At 46.6% G+C, this 17438-nt stretch overlaps 1 protein-coding gene across 6 annotated transcripts in view; it reads right to left on the bottom strand.

The window, feature by feature from the left end:
* RAP1GAP2 (RAP1 GTPase activating protein 2) overlaps positions 1–17438 on the bottom strand; it is a 312617-nt gene that overhangs the window by 161844 nt on the left and 133335 nt on the right. For 4 of the 6 annotated variants that reach the window (XM_055000969.1, XM_055000968.1, XM_055000967.1 and 1 more), the window contains 2 exons: positions 2393–2428; positions 896–937 (listed from right to left, as the gene is read on the bottom strand). In XM_055000969.1, the coding sequence (XP_054856944.1) occupies positions 896–937; positions 2393–2428 (78 nt within the window). Of the gene's footprint in view, positions 1–895; positions 938–2392; positions 2429–8577; positions 8689–17438 lie in introns of all 6 variants that reach the window. The other 2 variants (XM_055000972.1, XM_055000971.1) reach the window with 1 other exon arrangement.

The following is a 17438-nucleotide window of genomic DNA, read 5'->3' as shown; positions in this document are numbered from 1 at the left end:
GATTCATACTACAGTCTCCTCTCATTTAGCCCATTGCAACTTACTCTATGTAGGACTATCTTTGGAAGCTTCAATTGGTACAGAATGCAGCTGCCAGACTGCTGACTGGCACACATGGTCAGCTCATATCACTTTGATTTTGAAGTAGCCGCACTGGCTTTCAATTGGCTTCCTAATTAAATCCAAGGTGTTGTCTTAACCTTCAAAGCCCTTAATGATCTGGGTCTCTCATAACTATGGGACCACTTCTCTTGGTATAACCCTCCATGTGCCCTGCTTCTGCAACTCAGGGCCTATTGGTGGCCCTTTGACTCTCTTTGACCAGAGGGAGGGCTTTTACCATTGTGGCTCCCTCCCTCTGGAATGCATTAACAGAGGAGACTCACTCTTTCCAGGATTTGGTGAAATTCTGGAGGGCTGCAAAGCAAAGATGTTTTGTCTGGCATTTGGAGATTGATTCTGATATTGTTATTGGCTTGACTCCATATGATTGATTTATTATAGACACAGGTATGAGTAGAATTTAGTGATGATGCTACTTTTTGAGATGTATGGATTTTAATATTTGTATTCTATTGTGTTGTTGTTTTATGTTTGTATTTATATTTTAATACTGTATTATTGTTTTTAATGTTTGTATTTATATTATTCATCCTGCATTGGGCAGGGGGTTGGACTAGAAGGTCTGTATGGCCCCTTCCAACTCTGTGATTCTGTGGTTTTAATATTGTATTCTATCTGTATGCTGTAAAGTGCCTCGAGCACTCAACAAGGGGGATAGTTGGTATACAAGTTAAATACAAGTGATAATCTCCAGCGTCCAGGGAAAACATGTCTCAAGAAAAGGAGACTTAAGGCCATTGCCAGCTGAGAAAAGTCTTGCAGCAGAACTCACCTTTTTCTGGCTTCCGTTCCTTTGTTCTTCTAATTTTGGTGCCTATTTGAAACATACACAAAAACTGGATACAATTTGAGAAGATCTGAATGCACGTTCTCGGGTCAAGACGCAAATGGAAATCCAGGCCAAATTCAATGACATATGTGACACAGGTTGGGTTGGGCTCCTCTGACCCAACTTGCAGTCACCAGGACCATCAGTGAACTACCATTCCCAAATGGTGCTGAAAGGCAGGAGGCACTTCAGCCTCCCCTGCAGCACATGGTATCCCATGGCGGGTCAAACAGGGCTGGCACCACATGGCTGTTTCAGCTCAGGAAAACAGCACAGAAAGGCAGGCTCGAGCCACTCAGCTCCAGAGCACCCAGGAATCTTTGTCCCCCAAAGTCTGTAGGGACTGCAAGTCCATCAGGGGACCCCCAGCCCTACATCTCTCACACCCATTGTCTAGGGGAGAGAAACAGGAAAGACAACTGAGTGGGGAATCTCATGTGTCAATGTTCAAACACTTCCCTTCCACCACTGACCCATTACAGCAGTGAGTGAGAAGCCCTTTCAAGAGATCTCAGATCTCACTGGTTGGCAGCTAAACATACTCTGCTATACGGCCCTTAAATCTCACATCAATAATCTTTGCCATAGATTACACTGCAGAGATTCTCACACACAAGCACCAGTGGGATATTAAGCCAACCCCAGCATTAGAAGAGAATGGGATTTCTCCCCCTGCAGGAAAATCACATCCAAAGTAGTCCAAGATCGGGGGGGGGGGGGGTCATTGGCCAGGGTGTCTTCAATCCACCCAGTTACTGGTAAGATGGAAGATTCCCTCCTTTCATGGAAATCACGCCCCTCAGCTGGTGTCTTTCACACTTTCTCAGAACCTAGAAAAGTCCTGTTTAAAAGGAACTCTAGGGGAAGGCAAGCGTGAGGCATGAGGGGGCAGAACAGACATTCTCTCCCCTGCAAACAAACCTGTTACCTGACATGGCTTAACTTGGAGAGCTGCCTGAAGCTGCCCCCCCACTCCATGGTCCCACCTCTCCCCTCTCCTCTTCCTGCCCCCAGCCAGGAGCCAAAGCGACAAGCCCCCCTTCTTTCCTCAACTCCCAGGAGTCCTTCAAGACAGCACCACAAAGCTGGGCATGGCACGGCTTTGCTGTGCTGCCTTCAAAGACACCTGGGGATTGAGAAGGGAAGGTGCTTTAGTTGCTCTGGCTCTGGTTGAGGACGGGCAGCATAACAATGCAGAGGTGATGGCAGAGGCTGCCCTCCCCATCTACCACCTGGCCCTGTGCCTCAGGGGGCAGCAAAAATGGATTTGAACCCATTTACACCTGTCTTTCCAAGTATGTCTGTTTCCAGCACTAAAATGCATGTCTGTCTTCACCCCATATATGTTAAATACATAATTTAAAAGAATGAGAGGATTGAGAGAAAATAATTTCGAGACCTTGGCATTCATGCTACACTGAGGAGGAGCACATAACTTACCTGCATTTTTTCCAGCATTTCAAAGAATTCTGCAGACTGGGGAGGGAAAACAGAAATTAACGTCAGAGTCTTACAGCAAATACAAGTCAAGTCAAAAGAGTTTATTGTCTATAGCCATAGGCCGTCACAATTCGCCAAACATTGACTAATAAACGATTAAGTCCCTTATCACAGTTTATATAAGTTAATAAAATTAATTAAAACAATACAGTATGCCAAACTATCCCAGGGATCACGAAGCAGCCTCATTCAGTACCACCTTAGATCTTATCTTTTTGACTGCGAGTGCGAACTGAGAGACTCTATAGGACACATGATTATCAGTGTCAGATATCAAAAACACAATCTTCTCGATTTCAGAGTATGTGTTTGTCACTGATAGGATTCTGGCCAAAAATTTAGCTCTGGGTACACTATATAATGGACAATAAAGTAGGTAGTGGGAAAGGTTCTCCATTGTAGGTAATCCACAAATGCAGGTGCGATGTTCCATAGGGGCGGGAGAATAACGCCCTGCCAAAAGAGCTGCCTGCATCATCTGGAAGCGCAGAGCAGTGAAAGACACTCTGAGGTTGTAATGAGAAATACTGGCTAGGCAGGGAGATCTTGAATGGGCAAATTTGATTAGTTTATACCAAGGAGCTGCCTTAGATTTTGATATTTATAGCTGATCCATCACTGCATCTGACTTGTAGATCCACTCCTTAAGTGGGAGGTTGTTGGCTGTGACCCCTAACAGGTCATCCGGGATGGTATACCTTTGGCAAAAGGTGGATAGAAAGCCAGGCCGTGTGGGGTCTTTGGATAGTAAGTAATTTACTGATTGGCAACTTAAGGAGCCAGAACTGGAAAATTTGATCCTTTCCCAGTATTTTAGAACTAAGGGAGGGGAGTCCTGTTTCGGCCCTCATCAGGGTGGCAGGAGCGCCTTTGGGTAAAGCCAAAATCCGTCTCAAGAACTGGTTTTGGATTACCTCAAGGCTGGTTAGAATGTCTTCCTTCCAACCCCACACTTCAGCTCCATATAGGAGGTGAGGGACTACCTTGCTCTTAAATAATTTCAGTGCTGGATCTATCAGTCGACCCCCCTTTGTATAAAAGAAATGTATGATTGACCCTACAATCCTTGATGCTGAGGATTTAACCGACGCAAGATGTATCTTCCAATTCAGAGTCTCTTTAAAGGTTACCCCTAAATATTTAAAGGAGCTGCATTGTTGGACTGGGTTGCCAAGGATGCTCCAGCGGGAGATTTTTGGCTTTCTCCTGAAAACCATTACTTTTGTCTTTGTGTAGTTGACATTGAGAGCTTCTTCATTACAATAATGGCCTAACTGGTCTAAGAGTCTCCTCAAGCTGATCTTGCTCAGGGAGGTTAGGACCATGTCATCTGCATAAAGGAGAAATGAAATCTGCTGTTGTCCCAGAGAAGGTGGCATAAATTGGGGACCTGACAGAGACCCATTGATATCATTGATGTACAGGTTAAATAGTGGAGGGGCCAGCACACGACCCTGTTTCATGCCTCTACTAATTGGATTCTGTTGGTTAATGATCCAGAGGTTTATATTTTATATTTCAATTTATATACTGCCCATCCCCAGGGTCTCTGGGCAGTTCCCACCCTGATTTGAGCAAAAGTATCTTTGTGCAGCTCATGGAGCAGAAACAGCAGTCGCTTATCAATGTTAAGTTTGGCAAGCTTGGACCATAAGCGGGACCTATTGATTGAATCGAATGCGGCAGCCAAGTCAACAAATGCTACATAAAGTGCTTTTGTTGGCCCATTTATTCCAGAGTAAGCTACAGCAAATACAAACAGGTCAGATACAAAAGTTCAACTTCTTCAACTGAAATGTTAAAAAACATTTAGAATTTTTTTGGATCTGAACCAGGCAACCCATTGGTGACTGGCTGATAGCTGTCTGGGAGCTGGGCAGGTTCCTTAGACACTCTAACTGGGAAAGAGCCTAGCCCAACTCTGTGCCAGGAGCTCCATGTTAAGAGCTTGTGTTATTTTTTAAAGCAACTCACCAAGTATGGGGGAGGCACTAATTTGGATCATCTGCAGCACAAAGGAAGGGCAGGATTAAGTCTCTCCCCCCCCCCAATCTTCCAAACCTCAAAGGACCCCAGAGAGGTACCCTATTGATATCCCAGCTAATTACAGCTACAATAGTTAACAGCCAATTAGATGCTGATAAACTTTAAGTGATTTACAACTGGCTCTGCTCTGTTCAGCTACACTAAAAGTGCTGACAGTAGAAATTATGGCATTAGTTCTGTCTCCCAGATAACAGCAAAATTCCTGTTTGCTTGTTTCTCAGAGCAAATAAAGGGGCTCCTCTGGAATAGAAACAAGAAGAAAAGAAAAGGAACAACCTGTTAGAGGGTAATTGGACTTTATAGGATTATTGCATCCCATTGTGGTTCTAAGCAGTGTATTTATTGTTGATAAGGACCTTTGTAATAGTTTGTATTTATAGTATTTATTATATTTATTGATCTTTGATTGCACTTTCAGTACTTAGCGCTCATATAAGAAAATAATATATAAAAATAAAAAAGGAAAAATAAATCCAATAATATATATTTCAGCATTAGACATAGTAATATTGTGTTCTACCCTCTGGCAGGTTGTTCCTTTGCTTTACTTGTTGTTTCTCAGAGCAGGCTAGCTACAGAGCAGCACTGCATTCTTAAAGAAGTTACAAGTTTAGAATAATAGATTATTCTGCAGGCTTAACATGTGCAATGTAACACGAGCTAACTGCGACATAACTGTGAACCAATCACGTTACACTGATGTTCTGATGTCATACTTGCTCTAAAAGTTGTTCTGCTTAGGGGAGGATTTGAGAGAAACAATTTTTTGGCCTCTAAGACCTGGTTCCCTCCTGCTGTTGCAACAACAAAATAAACCAAACCTTCTTATTACTCCTCGCCTCCAGTGTCTTATTGGGTGGGGCACTGGAGGAGGTAGCCTTTTTAGGCATAACATTATTGCACATGTAAGCTTTTTCAACAAGCAAGCAACAGCTTCATGGGTGCCTTTTAGACTAGAAAAAACAGCACAAGAGGGGAATTCTCCCCCCAGCCCCCCATGGAATGGTCCCAATCAGGGAGGAGCCGTGGGTCAGTGCCAGACCTCTGCCTGAGCCTGAGACCTTGGAGAGCTGCTGCCAGTCAGAGCAGGCAATACTGACCTTGACAGCCTGACTCAATAGAAGGCAGCTTGTGAGCTCAAATGAACTATCACATGCCCAGTAAGTGAATTGTTTCAAACACTGAACTCCCAGTATATTGCCTGGTTAGGCCCCAAGATTCTTTAACTGAAGCTGCTGGAGATCAATATTGGAAACTTCTACATACAGAGTACGTGTGCACTTTCACACAATATTATTTCTATGCTGAAAAAAAAAACACTGAATGTATGAAGCAGCCCTGAGCTTCCATTACATTTCAGGCTAGATGACAGCCCTGTGGTGTTACTTTTGATTAATATAAAATGGAACCTCCATGCTCAGAGGCAGAATACCTCTGATTGCCAGGTGCTGGGCATAGACAAGAGGTGTGGGCTCATGACTGCAGGCAGCTTCCCTGGGATAGAACTTCTCTGTTGTGATTCAGCAGGGCTCTTCTGATGTTGTTAATTCTTGCTACCACCCCCTTTTCTTACATTGCAATGTTTCTGGAATTTCTCTCTCTCTTGTTTTGTTGTCTTATGTTTATTGCAATTTACTTGCTGCTGCTAACCCAGAGCAGTTTTAACCATTCAGGAAATGTCTGGCATGTTCAGAAGGTAACAGGTCATTGCTTTAACAAAAGTAGATTTAACAATAATTGCTTAATTGGTACAACAAACCAAAGAACCTGAGGCATGGGTGGAACTTGCCTTTTGTGTATCTGGTATTTGCAAGAGAGGTTTAGAATCACATTATGACAGTCCTAATAGGCACTTTGAATTGGACAGGTTTTCCATTCTAACTTCCAGTGCAGAGGATATAAGATTTTCATCATAACATGCAAAACCAGCAAGGGATTGCATTCTGCATAAGATAGGTTTGCTAACACTGGCTTGGACAATGCTTGGAGATTTGGGGGCAGTGCCCAGGCAGAGAGCTCAGCAGCAATATAATGTTATTCTAGGAATTCCATTTCTCTTAGATTCTATAGTATATCATAGACTCTGGCTCCAAACCTGGCATTTTCTCCAAGGGAAATTATCTTGATAGTCCAGAAATCAATTGTATTTCCAGAAGAACTCTAGACTAGAGATGGGCATGAACCAAAATACGAACCAAAGTTCATCACAAACCAGGCCAGTTCGTAGTTCGTGAACCAGTGGTTCATCAGAGCCCATTTCTGGTGAACCTCCATGAACTTTAGGGCGGTTTGTTTGGTTCATTTTTTGGTTCATCACTGCAGACAGCCTGGTGCCAATCAATCAGTTTCCTAGGCAACAGGGAGTTGGGATTTCTGCGGACCTTCTACTGACCCTGAAGTGGTGATTTGCTGGCCCAGAAGTGATGTTTTCACAAATCAAATGAACCGGTTCACGAACCGGGGCAGGTTCGTGAAAGTTCATGGTTCGTGAAACATGACGAACCATGAACCGCATGGTTCGGTTTTTTTCTGGTTCATGCCCATTTCTACATCAGACCCAACCTTACGTTTAGTAACCCTACCTATGGCCATTGACAGGTTTCAATTTCTTCTTGATGTCACTTTTCTCCATCTCTAGGGAAAATTCCCAGTTTTTCCAATGAATGATTTGGCCTCAAACATCTTGCATCTTTCACGGGTCCCAAAATTATCCCTAAACAATTTCAGACAATTTCAGAAGATACCAAGGCACCAGATTGAGACTCATTGGCGCCCTTGGAAGTATTATGCCCAGAAGAAAGTAGGTAAAAGGTTAGACAGTGTCCTTCCAATATGAGGGCAGAGGAAAAAAAAACTGTGAAGACTGGAATTTCCCCAAATAGAGGGGCCAGCCCAGAATTGCATCTTCAAATCAGAACTGACCCTAGATATGTTACGAGCCAATAAGATATCAAGTATTAGAATATTGTAATATTGTTATGTTTATCTGAAAGTATTAATTGCCTGTGCTTCTATTGTTATTTTGATGAGCTCTCGACACAAGGAGACCACCTACTCCTGTGAAAATGGGCTCCTCCATTGTTTAAATTAAACAATCATATATTGCTTCTTTTACAGGACTCCGTGGTGTGTGTGTCTCTTATTGTGATTGGTGAGAGGGACACCTAAGGCACAAGTTTGTGCATAACAGAAGGGAGAGTCCTGAATCTGGGCCAGTCACGATATATTGTCTACCTTGGTATTGGACTGAAAGTTTGGTGTAATTTAGCCATCTGTACTGGATTTTAGCTTGCTTCAAGAGTTCTGTTGTTTCCTTAAGCTCTTTTCTTTTGTTTAAGATTTCTCCAGGCAGATCTGTAAAGACTTGTATGGGGGTATTATTGAGGAGAATTGAGCCTCTGCTTCTTGCTTTCAACAATATTTTCTTACGAGATCTTTGATTAGCAAACTCTGCCAAAATGTCTCTTGGCTTTGCTCTTTGTTTTTTAGAGCCTACACGATAGGCTTTAATGATCACTGGAGCTACCCCTTCTTCCAGATCAAGTGCTTTTGCAAGCCATGAGATCAGCCATGCAATTAAGTCTTCATTAAAGGTTAAAGTCTCATCAACCCCACGGAATCTGAGGTTCTTCTGTCATGTGCTTAATTCAAGTGAAAGAACTCTTTCTTGGAGAATTTTGCTCTCATTTTGCTCTCATTTTGCATTTCTTTTATAGTGCAATGTGCTGAGTTGCTAAGCTCCAGCGCAGCCTCTGCTTTTTGGTTAGTGCTTAGTAAGTTCAGTTTAATATCAGATAGCTGCTCATTAATTGGTTTCAGAAGTGCTGTAATCTCATTAGGCATGCTGATTTGTAGGGCTTTTAATTGTGGGGAAAGCTCTGGCACGGAGAGAGGATTTTCAGTGCTAGCATCTGCAATCGCTCCGTCCGCCATTTTGGTGCTAATCCCTCCAGCCAGATCTTGTTTGACTCGGAGGTATAAAAAATTCCTGCAGCTTTTTAGCTGCTTTGCACGCTGGTTTTTTTTCCGAGTCTTGTTTGCCCATTTTCTGAGTTTTAAATGAACGTTTTGCTGCTTACCGCCAGGGTTGTCGGCTGGGGAGGATCAGAGCTCTCTAAAATGCGCCCAACTCCATAGCTGCCGATGCCACGCCCCCCAGGTATCAGAGTCTTTTGATTTTATGTGATACTCTATGAATATACAAAGTTGATTTATACCAAGTCAGATCATTGGCATATTTAACTCAGAATTGTCTCTGCTCCTTAGCTACAACTCTCCAAGATCTCAGGCAGAAACCTTTCCCAAGGTTGTGACCGAAATCCTTTTACCTAGATACCATTGCCTCTCAATGATTTTGAGCCCAAACATTTATGCACATCATTTTAAATCCCCCTTCCTGTAGCCACAGACAATTAAGCTAAATGTTTGCGTAAGCATCTGCTGTAACCTGAGTCAGATCCTGGTTCCTCTTGTTTTGCCAAGAACTGGTGTAGCACTTTGAGATCACAAACGGCACTCCATGATACCCAAGCTGAGATCCTTTTCACTGGAGACACAGACCCTGCAACAGCCAGCACACAAAGCTGACCACTCTCAGGAGCCAAGGACTGTTGATATACCCAAGAGGTAGGACTGCCAGCTGCAGGATGGGAAATTCCTGGAGACTGGGGGGACCCTGGAGCGGCAGTGGTTGGGGAGGGGAGGGACCTCCAAAAGAGCCATTTTCTCCAAGGGAATTGATCTCTGTGGCCTGGAGATCAGTTGTAATTCCAGAAGATCTCCAACCACCACCTAGAGGTTGGCAACTCTACTGAGAGGCTACTTATTCTGCGATAATGATGAAAAGGGGTCTTGTGGAATAGAGATTCAAGCTGCTTAGTATGTTCTAGGTAAAAAACCCCACATACTGAAAAACAACCAAGAAATCCTAGAAAAGGAATAAAGCCTAGAAGAATGACAACTGTCATAACATAACACTTACATAAAAAATAATCATAGAGTTGGAAGACCTTGTTCACACACACTGCTACCCAGAAGTGTATCCTTCATCTAGTATACATGCTTTGCATTTTTGTTACCCAGATGCAGATAGGTATCCCATTTCCCAGTGGGGCAGGAGATCCCCCGCTTTCATCCTCTGTCCCCACCTCCACTTACCTGGCCAGCAGGGGAGGAAGGCACAGGAATAGGCCTCTTGGGCATGCTCCCAGTGCAGTGCAACAATGTCACTCCTGGGAGTGATGTCATTGTGCCACCCCAAGAGCACTCCTACGCTTTGCAGTGGGCCGATTTTGGCTCATTTGAGTCCCAAATTGGCCTGATGCAAATTGAGTGCCTGTCCATGTGCCCATGTGATGATGTCACTTCCTGGAAGCACTGGGCCCAGAACCAAGCCCTGTGCCACATCACTAAACACCTCCTTCCAATCAGACATGATGCCATTGACAACTTCACTTTGGGTGCAGTTATCCAGCCAGTTTTCTATCCATCTAACCATCCTAGAGTCCAGTCCACAGTCCTCCAGTTTACACATCAGAACATCATGAGGAACCTTGTCAAAAGCTTTACTGAAATTCAAATAAACTACATTGACAACATTCCTGTGATCCAGTAAGACTGTCACTCGGTTATACGGAACTGGGTGACCTAAAAAGGTCTGAAAGACTTATAGAAAGACACTAGCAGAAAACTCAAGCTGAATCTGATAGAGCATGCTATCGAGCCCACTGGAAGACCTATGAAGAGGCAGTGATAGTGGCAAAGAAATGCTATTTCTTTGTAACCATTGCATCAGCCGGTTCACAACTAGACATGGGCACGAACCAAAAAAATTTAACGAATATGCAGTTCGTGGTTCGGTGCCGATAATGATCCCGAAGTCGCGAACTGCAACGGACATTTCCCGTTGCTGAACCTGTTTGCGGTTTGTGGTTCATGGTGCTCAGAATGGCCCCCGTTGCACTTAGAGAGCCCATATTCACAGGGAGAGTGTAGAAGGCTCTCCTCCAGCAAGCACCCAAGTTTGGTCAAGATTGCAATAGGGATCTTGGAGTTATACCCTCTCCAATCTGAGGCCCCAGGAAACTCCCACAAAAATCCAAGCTCAATTATACTCGCTCTGTCTCTCCACAAAGGCTAGCAAGTAGCAAGCAAAAGCTCTCACACTCCACTGCTCACTGAAAGTGAAAGCCAGCCTAGGAGCGCATTGCTTTTTATAAGCTGAGGTCCCATAGAGCAATGCAGGAGGTCTGTGTTTGGCCGTCAGAGCTGCCTATCAGGGTTTGCAGGGATGAGATTGGAGTGCCTCTGGCTACAGAACACCACCTCCCCCTCCCTCCCCTGGGTATCTTCTCCCAACTTGTAACCACTTTGCAGCTCCATGGTTGGAAGGAAGACCTGCCGATCAAGATAAGCTGGGCTTCGATTCGGGTTTCCAGGGCAACAGAAGGAGCGCAGACAGAGTTCAGGCATCCCCCTGGCTCCGTTTCCAGGGGAATTGATTGATGGAGCCTGGCTGTCTGTGTCAGACTATGGAATCCCAGTTATCTAGAGTTCGCCTCCCCCTTCTGCAAGAAGCACAAAGTTTCTTGATTCCAAAAGGTTTATTGAAAGACAATGCTCAGGATACAGTGTCCATATTCCAAGGACTTGAAAGGCCTTGACTGAACGAAAACTTTGTTGAGAATGACACACAAAATGAAAGTAGCAACACTTCAAACACCCATTCCCAGCCTCCCCCCTTAGTCCTGTCTAGAAGACCTGGGAAGGCGAGGACGTCAAGGTCGGCTGGAATGGTTTGATAAGAATTCTTCGCTCCCATGGCTTGGGCAGCACCTGGGCCTAGAGGGAGAGAACTAAACAACTACAGATTATAACACAAGAACATGGCGTAGCTTTGGCTTGAGAACGGACTGGCAAACTGACACTCTGACATTCTGCTCCCCTTAAGACCTCTTCCCTCACCCTTCTGCTCCCACTTTCTCGGGGTATTTTTTATGGAACTTAGTAATTAGTCTGGGGGCATTTACACGAGAAGCTTCTACCCACTCACGAAACCCCTCCTCAAAGTCCTTCCACCTAACTAAGTAAAAGAGCGTATTGTGTCTGCGTTTGGAATCCAAGAACTCTTCAATTTCATAGTGAACTTGATCTTCTATCATGGTTGGGTGTGGCACCAATCTGCTGGGATGCCACTCATCTGGGGGAGGTGCTTTCTTGAGCAGGCTGATGTGGAAAGTTGGGTGGACTTGGCGTAGGTTCTTTGGTAATTCCAGTTCTACAGTCACATCATTGATTACCTTCTTTATTGGGAATGGTCCCAAGTACTTTAAGCCCAACATTTTACTAGGTTGTTCTGTTCTGAAGTTTTTGGTGGAAACATACACTTTATCTCCAGGGTGTAATTTCCACTGTGCCACATGATGGCAATCTGCATATTTCTTGTAGTCAGCTTTGGCTTTATTCAAAGTCTTTTGAATTTCCGCCCACTGTTTGGCAGGGTGGTCCACCATTCGCCTACGTCCCCCAAACGTGTGCTGGGGGGTTGCACCTCAAAGGGGAATGCTACTCCTTCGTAGCCATGGACAATTTTAAAGGGAGTCTCTCCTGTTGAACTGTGCACCATGTTGTTGTATGAGTACTCAGCAAGATGCAAGAGCTGGGTCCAATTATCCTGTTGAAAATTAATATAGCATCTGAGGAACTGCTCTAACACTTGATTAGTTCTTTCGGATTGTCCATCGCTTTGGGGATGGTGGACGGAGCTTATTCCTTGTTCAATGCCCGCCACCTGTAAAAGCTCCCGCCAGAAGTTGGCAACAAATTGAACTCCTCGATCCGATATTACCTTGGAAGGAAAAGAATGCAGCCTTACAATATGTTTCATGAATAAACTGGCCAACTTCTTAGCTGAGGGAATACAGGAGCATGGGATGAAGTGGGCTTGTTTGAAGAACAGATCCACCACTACTAGAATACAGGTACAACCTTTAAATGGGGGGAGATAAGTAATAAAGTCCATGGAAACCACTTCCCAGGGCCTGTTGGGAGTTTCCAAGGGTTGTAATAGTCCCGGGGGCTTCCCCCTCCTGGGTTTCACCATAATACAAGTGCGGCAGGAAGCTACATATTGAGACACATCTCTCCGGATACTGGGCCACCAAAACTGTCTTTGTATCAAATGCAAAGTTTTCAGGTATCCGAAATGGCCGGCAGTCTGGGCATCGTGGCACTGTTGAAGCACCACCCGTCTTAAACTAGCAGGGATGTACAGCCGATTTCCCTTAAACCATTCTCCAGCCGCCGTTTGTGTCATTTTTCCTGTGGGCGCTTGCTCCCCCTCTTTTTCCACTTCGCTTTTCACTTTATCTCTCCACCCCTTTTGGTTATCTGGCTGCTTAGTTGCCTGGCTACGAGTAGTAACCAGTCCCCCCAATTGGGTGGGGGGAAACACCGTGTCAATAGTCTCCTCCTTTCTGCTTTGGTGTTGGGGCATGCATGAAAGGGCATCCGCCAGGAAATTAGATTTGCCCGGCAGGAAATTCAGAGTGAAATCAAACTTAGAAAAGAATTCCGCCCAACGGAGTTGTTTAGCATTAAGGCGCTGGGGCGTTTGGAACGCTTCTAAGTTTTTGTGATCAGTCCAGACTTGAAATGGATGACGCGCTCCCTCCAACCAGTGGCGCCTTGAGTCTAGAGCAATTTTAACAGCAAACGCTTCCTTTTCCCACACACTCCAATTCTGTTCCGCTTCTGTAAATTTTCTGGACAAATATACACAGGGCTGCATTTGCCCATCCTCCCCTTTCTGTATAAGGACGCCCCCAATGGCTGAGTCACTAGCATCCACTTGTACTATGAAGGCTCTGTTTTCATCGGGGTGCTGTAGGACTGGTTCGGTGGTAAATCGTTCCTTTAGCATTTCAAAGGATAGCTGACAGCTTGGGCTCCACTGGAGTCGGGCCGTAGGTTTGGCGGCTTGCTCTCCCTTCCCATTTGTTTTAAGCAACTCTGTTAGGGGGAGGGCTATCTGTGCAAAGCCTTCAATGAACTGTCTGTAAAAGTTAGCAAAGCCTAGGAACGATTGCAATTGTTTGCGTGTGGTGGGCGCTTGCCAATCCTGTACTGCTTTGACTTTAGCTGGGTCCATTTTTAGTCCTTGCCTCGAGATATGATAGCCTAAATAGTCCAACTCCTCCTTGTGAAATTCACATTTAGATAGCTTGATGGGAAGTTTGCGGCGCATTAAGGTGGTCAGGACTTTTCGGATTAATTTTACATGTGCCTCTTTATTTCCTGAATGAATAAGCATGTCATCCAGGTAAACAATGACCCCTTTGTATAAAAATTCATGTAGCACTTCATTTATCATTGACATGTATACTGAAGAGGACCCAGATAAGCCAAATGGCATGACCAGATATTTGAATTGGCTGAGGGGGGTATTGAATGCGGTTTCCCATTCATCCCCCTCCCTTATTCTAACATGAAAATATGCATCTTTGAGATCCAATTTCAAAAAGATCTTACCCTGTGCCACTGCATTTAGCAGGTCTCGGATTAACGGAATCGGGTCGGCGTTGGTCATAGACACAGCATTGATGCCTCGAAAGTCTGTACAGAGTCCCCCATCCTTTTTCTTCATGAACAACACAGGGGCGGCATGTGGGGAGCTAGCTGAGTGAATGAAACCTCTCTCCAGATTTAATCTTTAAACTTCCGGAGTTCCTGCCTCTCCATTGGACCCATGGAATATAATTTTCCTTTGTGGAGCTTTTCTCCTGGGAGTAATTCAATAGCTCAGTCTGTGTTCCAGTGTGGCAGCAGGCTATCCGCCTCCTCCTCACTAAAGGCTTGAGTCATATCTTGATATTCTGGAGGGATTAGACATAGTTCTTCAGCAGTTAATAGGGCAACTTCCGAATTTGTGGAGGCTACTTTACCCCACTCTGCCTTCCAACGGTGTTTTTGGCAATATTCTGGATCAAACATTATCATTCCTTTTGCCCAGTTGAGGTAGGGGTTATGATCCCATAACCATCAGCTGCCTAAGATGAGCGGATATTTGGCGGCTTGGCTTACGACAAACGGACGCAATTCCCAATGTTTGCCCATGCCTGTGGGCACTTGCTCCGTCTCTAGGACAGCTGGGTTCATATTAGAGCTGTCCATTTTCTCAAAGATAATTGGGACTTTTAGTTCATGCATTTCTAGCCCCAGTCCGTTTACTAGTGCCGGTGCTATAATATCTCGGGAGCACCCTGAGTCAATTAATGCTTGAACTTGAATGTGGGTCCCCCCCCTTAGGGTTTAATAGTAATACGGGAATGAACAATATGGCCCCTCTTTCTCTCACCTCCTTCGGGGTGGTTTTCTTCTCGATCTGCCATTGGGGCCTCCTCACAACAGATCCATTTCGTTTCCCGATGGCGGGCTGAGCTCATCGGCCTCCGGGACCTGGGTTTCGAACTCCATGCATACTTCCTCTGCCTCCAAGCCCGTCTCGGTGCGCCCTTTTTTAGCCATACCCCGGCCCCTATTGGAACATGGGGCCAGAGTGGGACGCACTGGGGGCACCGGCGCCTGCACTCAGAGAGGGCATTGGGCTGCAAAATGTCCACTGTTTCCACATTGGAGGCATAGCCCTTGTCTCCACCTCGTCTTGCAGGCTCCTCTCGCCGCGGGAGCGCCCCGTCCTCCCCATTGATCTGTCGGGGTTCGTCAGGTTCCCGTGGCCTGTTGCTGCTCAACCATTCGAACCACTTGAGTGTGATTCTCCACTTTGCAAGCTAATTGTATCCACCCCAGAAGCTTTGGTGGATCATCTTGCATTAGCACCCTGTCCAGTAACTTGGGGTTCATCCCATTTCGAAATAGTACAATTTTATTCCCTTCCTCCTGATGCGGGCACTTGGCTGCCAGCTGACGGAACTTGGCTGCATAATCTCTTACTGACTGGGAGCCTTGCCGCAAGGTTTGCAGTTCAGTTCAGGCCCGTTCCCCTTCAAGAGGATCTTCATACTGGGCTCTGAGTGCGGCAATAAAGGCTTGCAGACTTCCCAGTTCTGGGGCCCACGTGTAGTAGAGGGTTACATACCATTCAGCTGCTATGCCCTCCAGACGGGCCGCGAGATGCATCACTCGGCTCTCCTCATTGGGGAACAGGTAACCCCATTGATTGAAGAATTGCAGGGCTTGTATGACAAAGAACCCTAACTTATGGGGATCCCCGTCAAAGGTAGCTTCCAGCTTAATCCATCCCATCGGTAGTTCGCCCTCACCTGCTCCTCCCCCGATGGCAGGTGGGACAGGTGGCCGTTGCAGTGCAGGGCCTCTAGGAGGTACGCCTTGGGGAACCGGCTGAATCAGTGCGGGTCTCAGCAACCTCGGTCTTGGAGGCGCTCCTGGAGCTCCTGGACGTGACCTCGGCTGCGGTGGTGGCGCCCGCCCCTGAAGTTGAGGTGCGGCTGCCGCAGGGATGGCGGGTTCTGGACCCACAGGGGTTGCTCCTCCGACAACAGGTGCTGGGAGGCCCCCGCTTGAGGGCCTCCTGCCGCTGGTCCTTGGGGCGCTGCCCCCCCTCGCCCACCATTTCCTGCGGAGCTGCTCCTCCCGGCCTGGCGGGGCCAGCAATTCCCAGCGGCTGTGGCAACAGCAGTGGTGGGCCCATCGCGGGCGGGGTGGCCGGTCTTGCGTTGCCTCTGGCTGCCACTAACTCAAGTAACTGTTGCAGTCCCGCTGGGGCATGGGCCTCAGCTCACCCCGCACCTTCTTCTCCCTGGACCAGCAACGCAATCAAGTAGGTGGCTTGCGCTAAGTCTGCTCGCATTGCCTCCGTTTGCGCTTCCAGGGTTTGGTAGCGATTCTCCTCCTCCACATTGAGGTCGGGCTCTGGTTCTTCCTCTCCAAGCAGCTGGATTAAGCTCTCCTCCCAAGCTCTCTGTTGGCGCTCAGCTCTCTCCACCACCTCCTCCATGGCTTGAGCCTCTTGAACTTGAGCTTGAGGATAAGGTGCGGCTGCTGCCACCAAAGTGTCTTGGTCCGCTTTCTCGGTTGTACTGGTACCTCCAGCCCCTGCCAGTATTACATACTGCATCATTTGGGCTCGCTGGTTCCCAGCATCCCAACTCCCTTTTCCACTAGGTATTGTCGGCTCGATTTGTACCACCTCTGCTGGTTCAGCAACCACCTTGTCCCCCTCTAACTCCGCGCGCAGCGCCTCCCAGTCCGGGGGGGTTCTCCTCATCCCAATAGTCTTGGGGCTGGGTGTCAGTTCGGAGGATGGTCCTGTCCTCTGGGCCTTCCAGCCCCCTCAAGTCTCCCGAAACGGGGCCCAGGAAAAAACCGAGCATTGAGCGGGAGAACATGCTGCTTGCGAGCCGTTCGTGGGCATCCTGGGGTCTCCAATCCCATCACTGGTGCATAGACAACGGTGTCTGTAGGGGAAAACCTTGTCCCATGCCGCTATCCCGGGGCTGTGGGGTAAATCCTCGTCCCACGCTGATATCCTGGGTCCACGTAGGCCTGGGTGTCTGGTGGGTAAATCCTTGTCCCACGCTGGTGCAGGGCCTGGCGCCTTCCCTGCTGGCTCGTGCCTGGTTGGTCCCACCCTTTACTTTCCGTGCCTGGATCTGTCGGAGGTAATCCGGTATTCATCTCTCCCAGTTGAGGGGTTGGTCAACAAAATGTCAGACTATGGAATCCCAGTTATCTAGAGTTCGCCTCCCCCTTCTGCAAGAAGCACAAAGTTTCTTGATTCCAAAAGGTTTATTGAAAGACAGTGCTCAGGATACAGTGTCCATATTCCAAGGACTTGAAAGGCCTTGACTGAATGAAAGCTTTGTTGAGAATGACACACAAAATGAAAGTAGCAACACTTCAAACACCCATTCCCAGCCTCCCCCCTTAGTCCTGTCTAGAAGGCCTGGGAAGGCGAGGATGT

The sequence above is a fragment of the Eublepharis macularius genome, chromosome 17 (genome assembly GCF_028583425.1).
Source record: "Eublepharis macularius isolate TG4126 chromosome 17, MPM_Emac_v1.0, whole genome shotgun sequence".
NCBI lineage: Eukaryota > Metazoa > Chordata > Lepidosauria > Squamata > Eublepharidae > Eublepharis > Eublepharis macularius.
The sequence above is the reverse complement of the archived record's forward strand: the minus strand, read 5'-3'. Positions and strand labels throughout refer to the sequence as shown.